Genomic DNA, 15,577 nt, shown 5'->3' with positions numbered 1-15,577 from the left:
TGTCTCCTGTACTGTCTAAGAAGGATTAAGGGTGGGGAGGAATCTCTATCTGGCCCTGTTCTCTGCAGCCGTATGTCCATCGGACCTGCCCCAGCTGTGGAAGGGAGATGGGGCGGCTGCCCAGCCAGCTGAAGACAGCATGAAGCAGGAAGGGGTTGGACCTCACCACAGCAGCAGCCACCGCTACCTCGTTTGCTCCCCCTAAGGTCTCACCCCCCCTCTCCCACCACACCCTCCCCCAATGGGCAACCCACTGTGCTCACACCTCGACGAGACAGGTACCTTTGGAGAGGGGACCTGAAAGGGAGCTGTTGGGGTGGGTGACACCGGGAAGCCCAACTGTAAATAGTTCAGATCTGCCTCTTGAACTGCGGAGCTTTTAAACTGGTGGAGGAATTGAGTAGGGGATGGGGGTTGGTTGTGGGGGTCAGTACTCCTGGAGGGCTAAATAGCCTGATCAAAGGAAAATGGGGTGGGGGGAGCTGGGACCAAACTGGGCCAAAGGGTGTCATGGTCAGCTACAGGGACCCCTGCCTATTGTACAAGGTCCATGACCTCCTACCTTCCTTCCCTTCCCAGCTCCTCACATGAGGACACCCCTGGCTCCCATCCCCTTTACGGTCATGGTGAGTGCAAGTGGCCAGGCTGTGAGACCCTTTGTGAAGACCTGGGGCAGTTTGTCAAGTAGGTACCCAACTGCCCCCACCTCCTCACCTCTCGCCCCTCCCCCTTTCCCTCCCCCCCACCTCCTTGACTGCACTCCTTACCTCCACTTCCCTGTACCCTTTGGTCACTGAGCACCACAGTTAGCCTCAGCTCCCCGTCCTCCCATAATTGCCACTGTCTTCTCTTCTTTGAATCTCAAGTCCTAGACAGGCCCCCAGCCACCGAATCCTTGAACCTGAATCTGTGTTTTGGGGGTGAGGGAGTGCTGAGATGTGTGGGTGTGAGTGTGAGTGCATGCTCTCAGTCACACACACACACAGCTGCCTTACCTGGGCCCCCCTCCAGCCATTCCTAGCCCCTCCAGCCAGCTCCTGTGGGAACTAGAGCAACTCCTCCCCATCCTAGGGAGATACAGAGTAGGTGGAGGGGTGAGTAGGGAACGGTGTCCAGTTCCTATATTCTCCCAGTCTCCCCAGTCCAGGGGCAGGAGGAAACTGACAGCAGAGTGATGGGGCCTGGAGGGGGCAGGTGGACAGGTAGGCGGGGGGGGTGGTGCACAGGCGGTTGGTGCTGCCACAGTGGTGCCAGGCTCTGTCACTGACTGATTAACTCTGCTGTCTCCCAGCCCCTTGCAGCATCAGGGTCAAACAAATTGTTTTCACGCTTCGTCAGAGGTTTACTTAATTAGTTCATTTGCAATTAGATCTCTCTGTAGCTGGGATTTTAGCAAAGACATCAAAGGAAGCTGACTAGGAGGATGCTGCTTCTATCTTCCCTTTCTTCTGGCTTGGCCACCTTCTCTGTCTCTTTGTCTCCATTGCTCTGTCTGCCCCTTTCTGTATCTCTGTCTTTGTGTGTGAGGGGATTGAAGATATATCAGGGAAGGCAGATTGGGGAGAACAGTCAGGGGAGTTGGGGGGCAAGTCCTAGGTGAAGCCTGAATCTAAACCTTCCCTTCTTTCCCCCCGACGAAGACACCTCAATACAGAACATGCACTTGACGACAGAAGCACAGCCCAGTGCCGGGTCCAGATGCAGGTTGTCCAGCAGCTGGAGATACAGGTGTGGCCCTCTGTGTGTGTATGTAGGGTGCTCGTTGGATGCCACTCACCCTTCACCTTTCCATGGGGCCTTCTGGGCTCAACCATGTGTTCACGTAGCCAAAGTGATCTCCTTACCTTGTCTAAATTCTCCTGGTTATCTGGCTGGGGGAGCTGAACTCTAGAGAGGGCACATCGTGGGCTTGGGTGGGGGGGAGGGTCTGGGTCTTGCCCTGGGAGGACCAGAAGCAGCATAGTTAGTGTATCCAACATAACTAGGAAGCCTCTTGGCAGATGGGTTCTACTGGATTTGGGAGATGATATGTGCTCAGTTTCCCAGCGGGTTGTCTTAAGCAAAGGTTGTGGCAAAAAAAAGGTTCTGGAAAAGTCAGATTGAGGAACATGAAGAAATCATAGAGGAGCTAGTGGCCTGAACTGCAGATACCCAAGAGACATATCAAGGGAACCCATCAATCCACGAGAGAAATTAATCTGCCAACAAATATGTGTGCAGTATCAGCTCCCTACTGGACTACACATTCCTTAAGGGTGGGGATACATCTTTGTACTCTTCACAGGGCCTGACTGAGGGCCTTGATGGAGTGGACACTCAGTAAATATTTGGTGGGTAAATCAATCAGCCAGTAAGCATCGATGAATAGATGCTAAATTCTAAACGGGTTGAATAACATGAACAAAGGTGGGAAACCCTGGAGTTTGATAGGGCTGTGGGACTGAGGGATACCTGTCTGAGGTCAAGCCACTGAAGAGACTTGTGTTTGTCATCTTTTCTCCCCTTGGCTCCTCCTTCCCTTTCCCCTTGAGGCAGAGGATTGGGGAAGGATGGTGTTGGGTGCTAATGGAAGGGGAGAAGGCTAGACCTTGAAGAAACCCAGGCTTTTTCTCCCACCTTCTCTCTCTCCCTACAGCTAGCCAAGGAGAGTGAGCGACTTCAGGCGATGATGGCCCATTTGCACATGAGGCCTTCAGAACCCAAGCCCTTTAGCCAGCCGGTGAGATGCTCCATGCCCCATATATCCCCTGCTTCCTTCAGTCCCTATGACCCCTCATACTTTCCAGTGAAGTGGGACCTTCCAAGAACCCTCTAAGACTTCCCAGACATTTTCCCCAACCATTCCTTTAGTCCCTCCCCCTGAACATTGTTCCTCTACCTTAGACCTTTGTGGTTCAGATCTGTTTCCCTCAGAATCCTTCCCTTCAGAAACTAAACCCCACTTACCCTTTTCCTTAATGATTGAAATTCACCCCCCACCATTCTGACTGCGAGATCTATAAGAGTGGAGAAGACATTGGAATCCAAGGAGATGCTCTCTGCTCATACCTGCCGTCCTCCTTAGCTCTGCTCTCATCACCCTTTCCATTTTTCATAGCTGAACCTGGTGTCAGGCTCCTCACTCTCCAAGGTGACTGTCTCAGCAGCTGATTCATTCCCGGATGGCCTCGCCCACCCCCCCACCTCAGCTGCCGCCCCTGTTACTCCCTTACGCCCCCCTGGCCTCAGCTCTGCTACTCTGCACAGTGGGGGCCCTGCCCGCAGGAGGAGTAGTGACAAGTTCTGCACCCCCATCTCCTCTGGTGAGGGTGGGGAGGTGGGGGCAGGAGGACCACAGAAGGGGAGGCATTGTGGTTTAGGGGAGGGGGCTTCCTTGGGCCACAGGTTTGGCCCTCCTTATATCCCTCATCTCTCTCCCCCAGAACTGGCCCAGAATCATGAGTTCTACAAAAATGCAGACGTCCGACCTCCCTTTACCTATGCGTCCCTCATCCGACAGGTGAGTTTCCCAGGGAAGAATATGGAGGTGTTGGGAATAAGAGAATTCATGAAAAGTCCTCCCTTCCATTCTCATTCCCATCCCCCAAATCTACCTCCAGTTGCCTATTTGCTTATGAAGCCCTTCCCTCTCCTTTCCCACTATCTAAATCCTACCCAGCCTCCCCCTGCCCTGATCACCCTAGCCTCCCTCCTCTGGACATCGAGAGCATTTCTTGTCTCTTCCATTCACTCCCTATCCCTTTAGGGTCAGAGGAAGTGACTCATCCTTCTCCCATCTCTCTCACACATGTGTGCACCCATGCACATAGATTCTCCTACAGCTTATAGTGTACATTGTAAATGTTGACACAGGCTTATATATGGCACATCCACTCCCACACTCAGCTTTTCACAGATATACCTTCTCTCATCATTTCACCAGCTCATTCTTTATGTCTCTCATGCACACATCCATTCTCTCTTATTGCACATAGATATAACTCACACATGTTTCCTTAGACATATATATATGTATCCATTCCCACTTATGCTGCACACTTTGTCTCTCTTACACAGGCATACATAATTATTCCCTCCTTTCATACCCATGCTTACACACATACACATATACATACTCACATATAGAATGTTTTGTCACAGGATCATATATACATATATATACGTATGGAGGGAGAGGGAGAGAATGAGGGAAAGGGAGAGAGGGAGAGAGAGAGAGAGAGAGAGAGAGACAGACAGACAGACAGACAGACAGACAGACAGACCTATAAGGGACCTAAGCAGTTCAATTCGGTTCCTTCGTTTTATAGATGAGGAAGCGGAGTTCCAGGGTGGGGAAAATTATTTATCCAAGATAGTAAGCAAGAATTCAAGACAGAGCAAAGATTCAAACCCACTTCTTTGACTCTAAATCAAATGCACTTTCTTTTTTAAAAAATATTTTAAATTTTTATTTACTTTAAACTTGAAAAACAACAAGTATAAACATTTCCACGTTCAAAGAAGAACTGAAAAGGAGGATAGCCGATGAAACCACGAGTCCCTATTATGTATAGGGTTTTTTTAAAACATAAAATAAATTCAACACAGTTTCAAAGCTGTCTTGCTTCTCTTTGGTTGTAAATTCAATGGCCTTCTTTTCATTCTTTCTTTTTGGCATTACTTATTACTAAACTCCCTGTTCCCCTTAATCCCCCTCACCATTTTTTAAATCCTTCCTTTGTAACAAGTAAGTGTAGTCAAACAAAACAAATCCACACTTTGGCCATGTCCAAAAATGTATGTCTCATTCTTCATCTCTAGTCCAACATCTGCAATAAGTATGTACATGTGAGACCTTTTCATCTTTTTCTGACTTCTGGTTATATTGTTGATTCAAAGGATATGCACAGTTTAGTGACCTTTTGGTGTTGTTCCAAATTGCTTTCCAGAAATGCTGGACCAATCCATAGCCCCCAGCAGCGGGGCATTACTGTGTTTGTCCTCCCATATCCAGGGCTCTTTCCACTTACATCCACATTCTTTGTATTATGTACACATCTTTTTTTTATACTCTCGTTGTGTCTCTGTCACTGTAACCATCCCTATCTTCTTCCCCTCCCTCCCTTGTTCTCTCATCCTTCCTCACCCTCTCTTTCTCCCTCCCTTCTTTCTTCTTCTCTCCCTTCCTCCTCTTGTTTTCTCCCCCTTTTCCTTTCTTCCACATAGGCACTCGTGCATACAAAGTTAATGATTCCTGGGGTCATTGGCAGAACTGATTAGCCAGCCATAACACTTATCATATGACAGAGCCAGCTTGATTGTACGGTGGATAGAGTGCTGGAAGGAGTCAGGAAGGCCTGAGTTCAAATCCTGCCTCAGTTACTAGCTGTGTGATCCTGGGAAATTACTTAAATCTCTGTCTGCCTCAGTTTCCTCATCTGCAAAATGGGGATAACAGTAGTTCTTAACTCTCAGGGTTGCTGTGGAGATAAAATGAGATAATACCTATAAATCACTTTGCAAACCGTAACACGCTATATAAATGCTAGCTATTATCATTACTAAAGCATAAAGGTACATGCATGCATACACAGTCACACCCTTCATGTCTCATACTCACACACTTAGGAACTTTTACAAGGGCTAGTGTGGGTTCAGAAGCAGCTAGGTGGTGCAGTGGATAGGGCGCTGGGCCTGGAGTCAGGAAGACCCAAGTTCCATTCTGGCTTCAGGCACTAACTAGCTGTGTGACCTTGGATAAGTCACTTCGCCCTGTTTGCCTCAATTTCTTTATCTGTAAAATGAGCTGGAGAAGGAAATGGCAAACCACTCTAGTATATTTGCCAAGAAAACCCCAAATGGAGTCACAGAGAGTCGAACATGACTGAGACGACTCAACAGTAAAAATTGTTGGCCTAAGGGAGAGTTGGAATCCTAGGAAAGAGAATCCAGTGCTATTGATTTCCTGTCTCTAGAAGAAGTAACCCTTTTGACCTCTGCTTCCCTTGAAGGCCATCCTGGAGACCCCTGACAGGCAGCTTACTCTGAATGAAATCTACAATTGGTTCACCAGGATGTTCGCCTATTTCCGGAGGAATACAGCCACCTGGAAGGTGAGACACTTACCTTGCTTTGCCTCTCCTCCTCTTCCTAAGGGCCCTCGATGAATATTGCAGGCCATCCCCTAGATTCACATTCAGGATAGGAGATTCCTGTAGGGAATATTAATGCTACAGCCCAAAGGTCAGGTTCCCTTCCTCTAGGAGCTCAGGCATGCTCTTGTGTTGTTGGCTTAGTCGGGAACATTTTTGGCTCAGGCATGTCCCCATATCATCATCATCGGTGACTCCTACAACTCAAATGTCTCCTCAGAGATCTTCTGGATTCTAAACCCCCCTTTCCCTAATTCAATTCAACAAAGAGTTACTAAACACTTATTATGTGCAATACCAGCCTGGCATAAAAGATAGGGAGGAGATCTCAGAGTCAGGAAGACCTCAGTTCAAACCCTGTTTCTTACATATGCTGGCAGTAAAACCCCAGGCAAATTACTGTGCCAGATATTCAGGATACAGAATCAAAAATGAAAGAGTCTCTGTCTCTAGGGAGCAGGTCTGTACTTTCCTCTTGCATTTTAGGGGAGGTGGAGATAAAACATCTTCACAAATAAGCATAAAATGAAGAAAATTCAATGGTGAAGGAAAAGACCAAGATCTAAGGGGGATTGGGTTCAAGGAGGATATGCCCTCTAATGAGCCTTTTAGGAAGACAAGGATTCTGAAATGTACTGATGAGAAGGAAGTGCAGTCCAAGTATGAAGAATAGCTTATATGGATGCAGGGGTGTGAGAGATGGAGTTTAAAATTCCAGGAATGACTTACAATCCAATTTAAGTGGAACATAGTTTTTAAAAGAGAGTATTATGAAATAAGGCTGGTAGTTATGGAGCATTAGATTATGGAGGGCACTAAATTAAGTTGAGGAGTTTTTTATTTTATTCTATTGACAATAGTGAGCCACTGAAGTTTTTTTTTTTTTAACAAAGGGAAACATGATGGGGTCTGACCCCTGGTGACCGCACAGGCTCTAGAGGCAACTGCAAGGGGCACAGGCCCCTTGATGAGCTTGTGGCTAGGTTCTCATGAAGTATGTCCAAACCATTCAGAGGGACCCTTGAATTACCAAAACGGTACCATAGGGGTGTTCCAAAGACCCTACCCCTCACTGGGGAAGAAAAGTGTATGGGAAAATTGGACCTGGGGCCAAATACGGGTCTGTGGACATGGGCACAGACACGTATATAGACATGGACACACATACACCCTCCCCCTTTCTGCTGTCAGAAGCAGAAAGATAATTGTCTTAGTCCAATTAGTCATTTCAACACCTCCAGCCATAACAGTTTTCCTAGGGGGACAAGAGAGAGAAGGTGGGGGGGAGGGCTAGGGAAAATGGGACAGGGAGTTAGGGGCCGGATGCTGATAGTGCCTTCTGTTTTCTCACTGCCAAGACTGTGGGGGTGGGAGGGGTGGGGAGACAGAGAGAGAGAGAGAGAGAGAGAGAGAGAGAGAGAGAGAGAGAGGTGGAGACAGAGACAGAGACACCGATAGATAGAGTAAGAGAGATGGAGAGAAAGACAGGTGGACACAGAGAGACACACAGAAATAGAGAGCTGGAGAAACAGAAACAGAAAGACATAGAAGGATGGAGGGAGAGATGGGGATAGAGGGATGGAGAGACAGGCTGAGATGGAGGGAAAGGGATGGAGAGAGATGGAGAGAGAGTGATAGGGAAAGAGAGAGAGGGAGGGAGAGAGAGACACAGAGAGATGGATAAATGGGAAAAGAGGGACCGAGAGAGAGAGAGAGAGAGAGAGAGAGAGAGCACGAGAGAGCAGTCACAGGCAGGTGCAGGTGTCAGATGAAGGACTTGGTGCCTATACAGCAGGGTGGGCATTGTGGCTCAGTGGAGAGAGGGCTGGAGCATGACCATCAGGGTGGGGAAGAGAAGGGGCCAATGTCTATGCAGGGAGTTGCCAGGAATTTTGGCCCTTGAGTCCTCCTGCTGGCCAGTGTTGGAACTTCAGAGGTGCAAGATGTCCTCCCCAGGCTGGGGGTGGGAGGGAACATTTCCGTGAATTAGGATCATAGAGTCATAGATTTAGAACAAGAAGGGACCCTGATGGTCATTTATTCTAGTCCAACCCCCTATTTAACCAATGAGGAAACAGATTTAAAGAGGTTAAGTGACATGTCCAAGGTACAAAAATAATGAGTAGCATAACAAGGATTTTAATTCAGACTCCAAATCTAGCACTCTTTGCACTATGATTATCCACAAAGTGTCCTAGTACTCAGACCTGGGTCATCTGACTTAAAATCTAGTCTCTTACCCCTTAAGTCATACTGCTTCATCAGTATAATACTGCCTTGGCTTATGGAAAACATCAGAATAGGTAATTATAGGATTGGAAGGGAATTTGAAGGGTCATCTCGGTCATCCTCCTAGCTCCAGGCAAATGTTACCCAAACCAGTCTGGAAAGATGGGTGTTGACACTATTATTGAAGAGCCTCAAGAATATTTCAGCCTTTCATTGAACTCATTGTCAGAAGACTTTTCTGAACAGCAAGTCAGCTTAGTGGATAGAGAACTGGACTCAGAGCCAAGAAGACCTGAGTTCAAATAGGACCTCAGTTCACTTACCAGCTTTGGGCATGTCACTTAACCTCTGTCTGCCTCAGACTGTAAACTGGGGGTAGTAATAACACCTACCTCCCAAGTTTGTTGTGAGGATCAAATGAGATCACATTTGTAAAGCACTTTGCAAACTTTCAGCCACAATAACATTTTAAGTCCCTCATTGGACAGAATGTGAATGTACTGGTTTAGGGCCATAGCAGGTATTATGCATGATGCCTCTTCCCAGGACTGAGAGGTGAATAGAGTCACTCAGCTAAAATGTCACCCCCATTCCTTGGACTAGGGTCACAGAGTTGGAGTGATAAGGCCCCAAAGAGGTAATGGCAAGCCAAGCTGGGTCAGCTCTTCTGATTGGCTGTAAGTGATGTCATCGCTCTGACTTGCATCTTGTTCCTAGACTCTGGGGCTCCTTTCAGGCTGGCTGAGCCCTCTAGAGGTCATCTCCAGTCTTTAGCCACTAGACAGGACAGCACCTAAAGGAGTTACCTATTACTTAACAACTGTGTGGGTGGGGTATGTATGTGTGTGGGGATCCGTCCTGTCCATGCTGCTTCCACACTCACTACACATACCTGCCCAAACTAGAAATTGTACATTCACTCTGTCATTATTTTATTTATATCTACTTTAGTGCAGACCATTTCCTCTCTGAAGATGGAGGATAATTAGAGAGCATATGATTTAAATCTGGAATGGACCTTAGAATTCATCTAGCCCAACACCCTCCTTTTACAGCTCAGAAAACTGAGGCTCAGAACAGAAAGTTACTTCCACAAGAGCATACTGGTAGTAAGTGGCTGAACCAGAATTCAAACTCGGGTCCTCCAAATCCAGGGCTCTTTTTACAGTTTCTCTTTATCATCCTCTTTTAGAAAGCTTTTCAGAGATTGAGTAGTTATACAGTGCTTCTTCATTTCTCCTTTTCAGGCCAAACAGTCCCTATGCCTTTCCCTCTTCCTACTGTTTTTGATTTCCTACTCATTAGTCAATTCTTCATCTGTTCCCCAGTTCTACTTTCCCTTCCCAGATCCAACAGTGTCAGCCTGTTACTAGGCCTGAATTGATAATGGATAGACAATGGCCTGGTCAACATTGGGGATAGATGTGTGTGAGGAGTGGGGGGGGAGGGGCTGGCTCTTGAACAAGGGAAGGTCACCCTCTTGGGAATACAGGCTGGGATCACTCAGATTTTTCCTCATAGTAAAATGGTGGACAACTCAGTAGAATGTATCACATTAGAAGGGTGGTCCATCATGGCCCTCAGGTTTTCTATGGCCATATTCTAGCCCTCTTGGACCCAGCTCCTTACCCTTGGGGTTTTTAGGGTCATCCTCAATTCTCATTTCCCAGCCCTAACTCACCCTCTGCATAGGCGATATCCTATGACTCTCCTTCTACCCACACTTCCCGTCTCTTTCCTCCACTTCCCCTTCCAGGCCAGGCCAGGCCACTGGGGTTCAGGCCTCTGCTACTTATCCCCTCTGGGGCAAAACAGAATCCTGGCTTCATAGATTTCCCTTCCTTCTCCCCCTCTGTCCACCCAGCCCTTCCTGCTCTGCCTCCCTCCTCATCCTACCCCCTTTTCTCTTTGGAACCCTTTCCCTGGAAGGACCAGGTCAGGGGGAGAGGATGGGGAGGGGGTCTGGGGCCAAGCCCGGCCATCCCGGAGACAGGAGACGCCATCTGCTTCTCAGAGCTGCTGCCCTCCCGGGCCCCCTCCCCAGCTCACTCCTCCCGCCCCCTCCTGGTGTCGGGCCCCTCCCCGGGCCCTTGTTGTGGGGCCGGTCCCTTTGTTTACGAAGCCCCCGCCAGACCCCTTAAATTGCCGTTAATGTTTCAGCGTAACGAATTAGTCTCTCATCACGAATCAGGCTTCGAAATGAGGGAAAAAAGCCCCGGTGAGGCCATCCTCGGAAATTGGGGTCATTCTCATTTGCAAAGCGGAGGATCCGAGCCCCGTAATGCGGGGAAATTTATTCCGAGGCAGGAGCCCCGGCGTGATTAGGCCCTTTGTAATTATCGCTCCGAGAGATTCCACTCCAGCCGCCTGCCTCCCTCGTGGATTAGCAAGCGAGTCGGAAAAATACACAGGATTTAATTAGAGGCAAATTAAAATTGGTAATGAAATCGGGCCAGTTGCAAGTGGCAAGAGTTGGAAAAGAGAGAGGGAGAGGGGATCTCGAGGGGGCACAGCGCCTGCCTGCCCTGCCCGCTTTCTTCTCTGTTTAGAAATGTAAAGATGGAGTCAGGGACCAGGGACAGGGACGGGGACACAGGGATAAGAAGGGCAGGTGTGGGGAGGGAGGAAGGGACCGGGTAACAGGAATGAAGATGGGAGACAGGGAAAGGAATTAGGGGCAAGGAGAGAAGTAGGTCAGAAGATGGGGAGGGGGTGGGAAATAAGGAGAGGAATTCAATTTATTTCCGTTATTAAGCACCTACTATGTTCAGGGCACAGTAGGAAGAATAGGGGGCAGCTGATGACAGTGGGAGGGGAGGGAATGGGCATGTCCCCACCTAAAAATCAAGAAGGCAGAGAGATTACCTTAATTTCAGAGGCAGCCCCGAAAGTGTTAGGGGTAGTGATTTTTTTAGACTCCTTGCTTAAGAACATTGAATGACTCCCTATCTCCTACTGAAAAAAGGTCCAAGCCTTATGGCTCCAGCCTTATATGCACTCTAGCCAAACTGAGATACTCCTTCCTGAGACATGTTCTTGGCTTCCTAAACCACACTGCTCCCTCTACCTGGAATGTTCTCCCCCAGAATCTCGTGTCCTATTCCAACTCATGTCCAAATGCTGATTCTTAGTGAAGCCTTCTCTGATCCCTCAGGCAGAAATGATCTCCTGAAATCCTGTGGCCTGTTTACTTCTCTCTTATGCATTTTCATATTCTACTCTGTTAGAGTTTTCTGTGTACATGTCTTTATGCCCTTATTAGACTTACTAGGCTTGAATCTCATTTCAATCTGAGCTTAGCACAGAGCTTACCCACAGTAGGTGCTTCATAAATAAGCTAATAAAGCTTTAAACTGTTGTAAGACTTTGGGGATAACCCAAGCCTTGTTGAGTTGGATTGCTTCCCCTTGCCGATCATTTCCTGCTATCCTCCTTTCTGGTCTAATCAATTCAATTTGTATCAATAATGGTGTATGGATGTGGAGTCATGGATAGAATCAGGAGAGATCTGGGTTCAAATATAGCCTCTGGAGCTTACCTAGAGGGTGACCTTTGGCAGATTACCTAACTTCACTGAGCCTCAGTGTCCTCATCTGTAAAATGGGGATAATGACATCTGTAGTACCTACCTGACAGGGCTGTTATAAGGATAAGATGTGATAACATATATAAAGTACTTTGCAATTACTAAAGCAATATGTAAATATCAGCTGTTAGTCTTATTATCTACTCCCTCTGCCTAGAATTTTGTACTTAAATTCTGTGCGAGCTACTGTGCCAGATATAGAAGAGTATAAGACAGAATCCTGACCCCAAAGTGTTTACAATCTACTCACATGCTCAAGGAACATCAGATAAATACGAAAGGTAGTCAATATTCATTAATTGATCAAATATTTCCTAAATAATTACTCTGTCCCCTTTACTATGTCCTTTGGAATAAATAAGTCAATCAGTAATAACTTATTAAGTGTCTACCATGTGCCAGGCACCTAGTGCATATGGCATTAGGCCAAGTCAAGTCAACAAGCATTTATTAACTACTAGAGCCAGGCACTGTGTTAAGTGCTGGGGATACAAAGAAAGACAAAAGTCTCTCTCTGTCCTGTAGGAACTTACATTTATTTTATCAGAGAAGGTGACGTTTACATATATGAGTGTGTACAAAATAAATACACTACAGAGTAACTGGAGAAGGTCTGCCCTAGTCTTAGGGAGGAAGGTTTCTGTAACATCCTTCCCCTCCGGACCTCAAACAGCACTTTATTTTACACTTCTCTAATGCAGCTTACTTTGTGATATTATGCACATACGTTGTATGTTTTATGTTTGAAACTCTATTTTATTTTGCAGGCTAGCACAGGGCTCTGTATGCAATGTTTGACAACAGAATAAATGAATGAATGAAATCAGACAGTCTATTCAATCTGAGAAACATTTATTACACATTTAAGTTCTAGGCACTGGGGAAACAAAGACAAAAAAACCAAACCAGTCCTTGCCCTTAAGGAACTTACATTCTATTAGAATTAATAAGGTTTATTAAGTTCTTCCTATGTGGCAGACACTGTGCTACATGATGGGAATACAAAGAAAAAAGGCAGATCCTGCCTACAATAAGCTTACATTCTATTCTTATAATGAACTTTTATTTTTTTTTATTCAATGAAAATCTGTTTTCTCTCCCATCCATCTTCCACTCTCCAAATGAGAAAGAATGGAGAAAAAAGCCCCCATTACAAACATGTATAATCATGCACAAAAAATTACTGTATTGGCCATGTCCAAAAAATATGTCTCAGTCTGCACCCTGAGTCTATCACCCTTCTGTCAGGAGGTGAGTAGCATGTTTCATCACGAGTCCTCTATAATTGAGATTGGTCATCGTGCTGATCAGAGTCATAAGTCTTTCAAAGTTGCCTTTATAAAGTTGTTAATAAATTGTTCTCCTGGTTCTGCTCACTTCACTCTGTATCAGTTCATACAAGTATTCCCAGATTTTTCTAAAACTATACCCTTCATTATTTCAGCACAATGGTATTCCATGACATTCACATACCATAACTTGTTTAGCCATTGCCCAAAGAAGGGGCACCTCCTCAGTTTCCAATATGGAGCTTACATTCTAAAGAGGGAAATAATACATGCATATACACAAACATATAAAATAGAGGATAAGGACTAGATTTGTGATGTCATTGGTATGGAGAATTCCCAAGGGAGGAAATTCTCTCTACTGATTCAAGACAGCTTCTTCTCTGCAACCTAGAGCCTTACAGAGGCTATAAGGCTATAGATTAGAGCCGTGAGAGGTTGTGACCTTCCCAGGTCATAGTCACTGTATGTCAGAGACAGGACCTGAACATAGTTCTTCCTAGCTTTGAAGCTGACTTTCTATTCAGTACCATATGCTGCCTTCCACACCTATATAGCTACAATAAAACCCATGCAAACAGATAACATGATAAACTTGTGGGTAAATACATTAGAATGTTTGTTACTTGAAGGCAGGGCTTGCGTCTTGCTTCTACTGTTGTTGGTGGTGATAGTGGTGGTATCTCCAGGACTTAGCACAGTGCCTGGCACCTAAGGGCTGAATAAATGTTTTCTGACTAACTAGCTTGGGAAGGGGAGGCACAGGGAGACCAGGAATGGCCTCATGCAGAGGATGATGCTTGAGGGAAACCAGAGCTTTCAAGAGATGGTGTTAAGGAGGCAATGCATTCTAAGCATGAGAGACAGCTAGTACTAAGACCAAGATGGAGGAAGAGGTGTGAGGAACAACCCTGGATCATAGAGTGGATGGACCATGGAGTCCATGGAAGGGAGTAAGATGTAATCAGGCTGGAAAGTCAGGCTGAGACCAGGTTGGGAAGAGCTTTAAATATCAAACAGAAGGGCTTATATGTGTCCCTGGAGATAACAGGGAACCAGTGGAGTTTATGGAGTAGAAGCGTGGGGTAACATGAGCAGGCCTATGTTTTAGGAAAAAATGGAAGACTATTGCAATAGTTCAGGTGACAGGGAATGAGATTCTGAAGTAAGATGGTGCTGGTGTGTGTGGAAAGAAGGGATCAGGTATGGGAGATGTTGTGGAGACAGAGATGACATGGTTTGGCAATTGATTTGGGTGTGTGGGATGACAGTGAGGAGTCAAGGACGACTCCCAAGGATGTGAATCTGGTGATTGTAAGGATGGTAGGTCTCTTGATAGAAATAAGGATGTTTGGAAGAAGGGTGCTCCAAACTTCCCTGGGGCTCCTCAGATGACAGGATTCAGTTCACTTTATAGACTATTAGGATGGGAGCAGCTAGGTGATGAAGTGGATAGAGGCCCTGGAGTCAGGAGGACCTGAGTTCAAATCCAGTCTAATTAGCTGTGTGACCCTGGGCAAGTCACTTAACCCCGATTGCCTCCAAAAAAAAATAATATTAGAATGTCAGAGCTGGAAAGGGATTGAAATTGAAAGATGATCTAATACACTTCCTTCATTTTACAAAGGAAGAAACTGAGGCTCTAAAAGGAGAAGTGGATCCCATGGTCACATGGCTAGTTAGTGGCAGAACCCGGCTCTTTGACTCCTACAGCACAGTACTCTTTCTATTTCACGATGTTATATAATTTAATTTACTTTCTTTTTATTAATGCCTTTAAAAAAAATCAGAGCCATTTCTAGATTTTCCCATTAAACCCCCATTAAACCCTCTCTGGTAACACAAGAATAAAACCTGTACAGTTAAGCAAAACCAAGTGACGCTGTGATCATCCTGCAGTTTCCCATCAGTCTACTGAAAAGAGGGAGATTCAATTCAATGCAATCCAATAAACATTTATTAAGCATCTACTATGTGCCAGGCACTGTGCTAAGTGCTAGGGATGCAGAAAGAAACTCTGCCCTCTAGGAACTTACAATTTAATGGAGTGGGGTGGGTATACAACAGGCAAACAAATACATACAAAATAAGCTATACACAGGATAAATAGGAAAGAATTAACAGAAGGAAGGCACTAGAATTAAGAGGGGTTGAGGAGATATGTTTCATTATCTGTTCACCAAGACTGACTGATTATTATAATTCATATTTCATTCTGATAATTTCTTTGTTTACATTATTGTCATACTATTCATTTTTCTCCCAATGGGAACTTTTGTTTTTTGCATTATTTGATAATGGTTCCTTAAATTTTTTCTTAATACCTCTTCAAAGCTTTTGTG

The 15,577-nt window shown here is 45.9% G+C and overlaps 1 protein-coding gene across 1 annotated transcript in view; it reads left to right on the top strand.

Moving 5' to 3' along the window:
• FOXP4 (forkhead box P4) overlaps window positions 1-15,577 on the top strand; it is a 101,211-nt gene that overhangs the window by 69,527 nt on the left and 16,107 nt on the right. The window contains 9 exon segments of the mRNA XM_020999518.2: window positions 69-151; window positions 153-236; window positions 238-278; window positions 580-684; window positions 1,641-1,728; window positions 2,636-2,719; window positions 3,098-3,302; window positions 3,423-3,499; window positions 5,991-6,092. Coding sequence (XP_020855177.1) covers window positions 69-151; window positions 153-236; window positions 238-278; window positions 580-684; window positions 1,641-1,728; window positions 2,636-2,719; window positions 3,098-3,302; window positions 3,423-3,499; window positions 5,991-6,092 — 869 coding nt within the window.

The sequence above is a fragment of the Phascolarctos cinereus genome, unplaced genomic scaffold (genome assembly GCF_003287225.1).
Source record: "Phascolarctos cinereus isolate Bilbo 61053 unplaced genomic scaffold, phaCin_HiC Scaffold_5;HRSCAF=322, whole genome shotgun sequence".
Taxonomy (NCBI): Eukaryota; Metazoa; Chordata; class Mammalia; order Diprotodontia; family Phascolarctidae; genus Phascolarctos; species Phascolarctos cinereus.
This window is presented reverse-complemented; position numbering and strand designations above follow the sequence as displayed.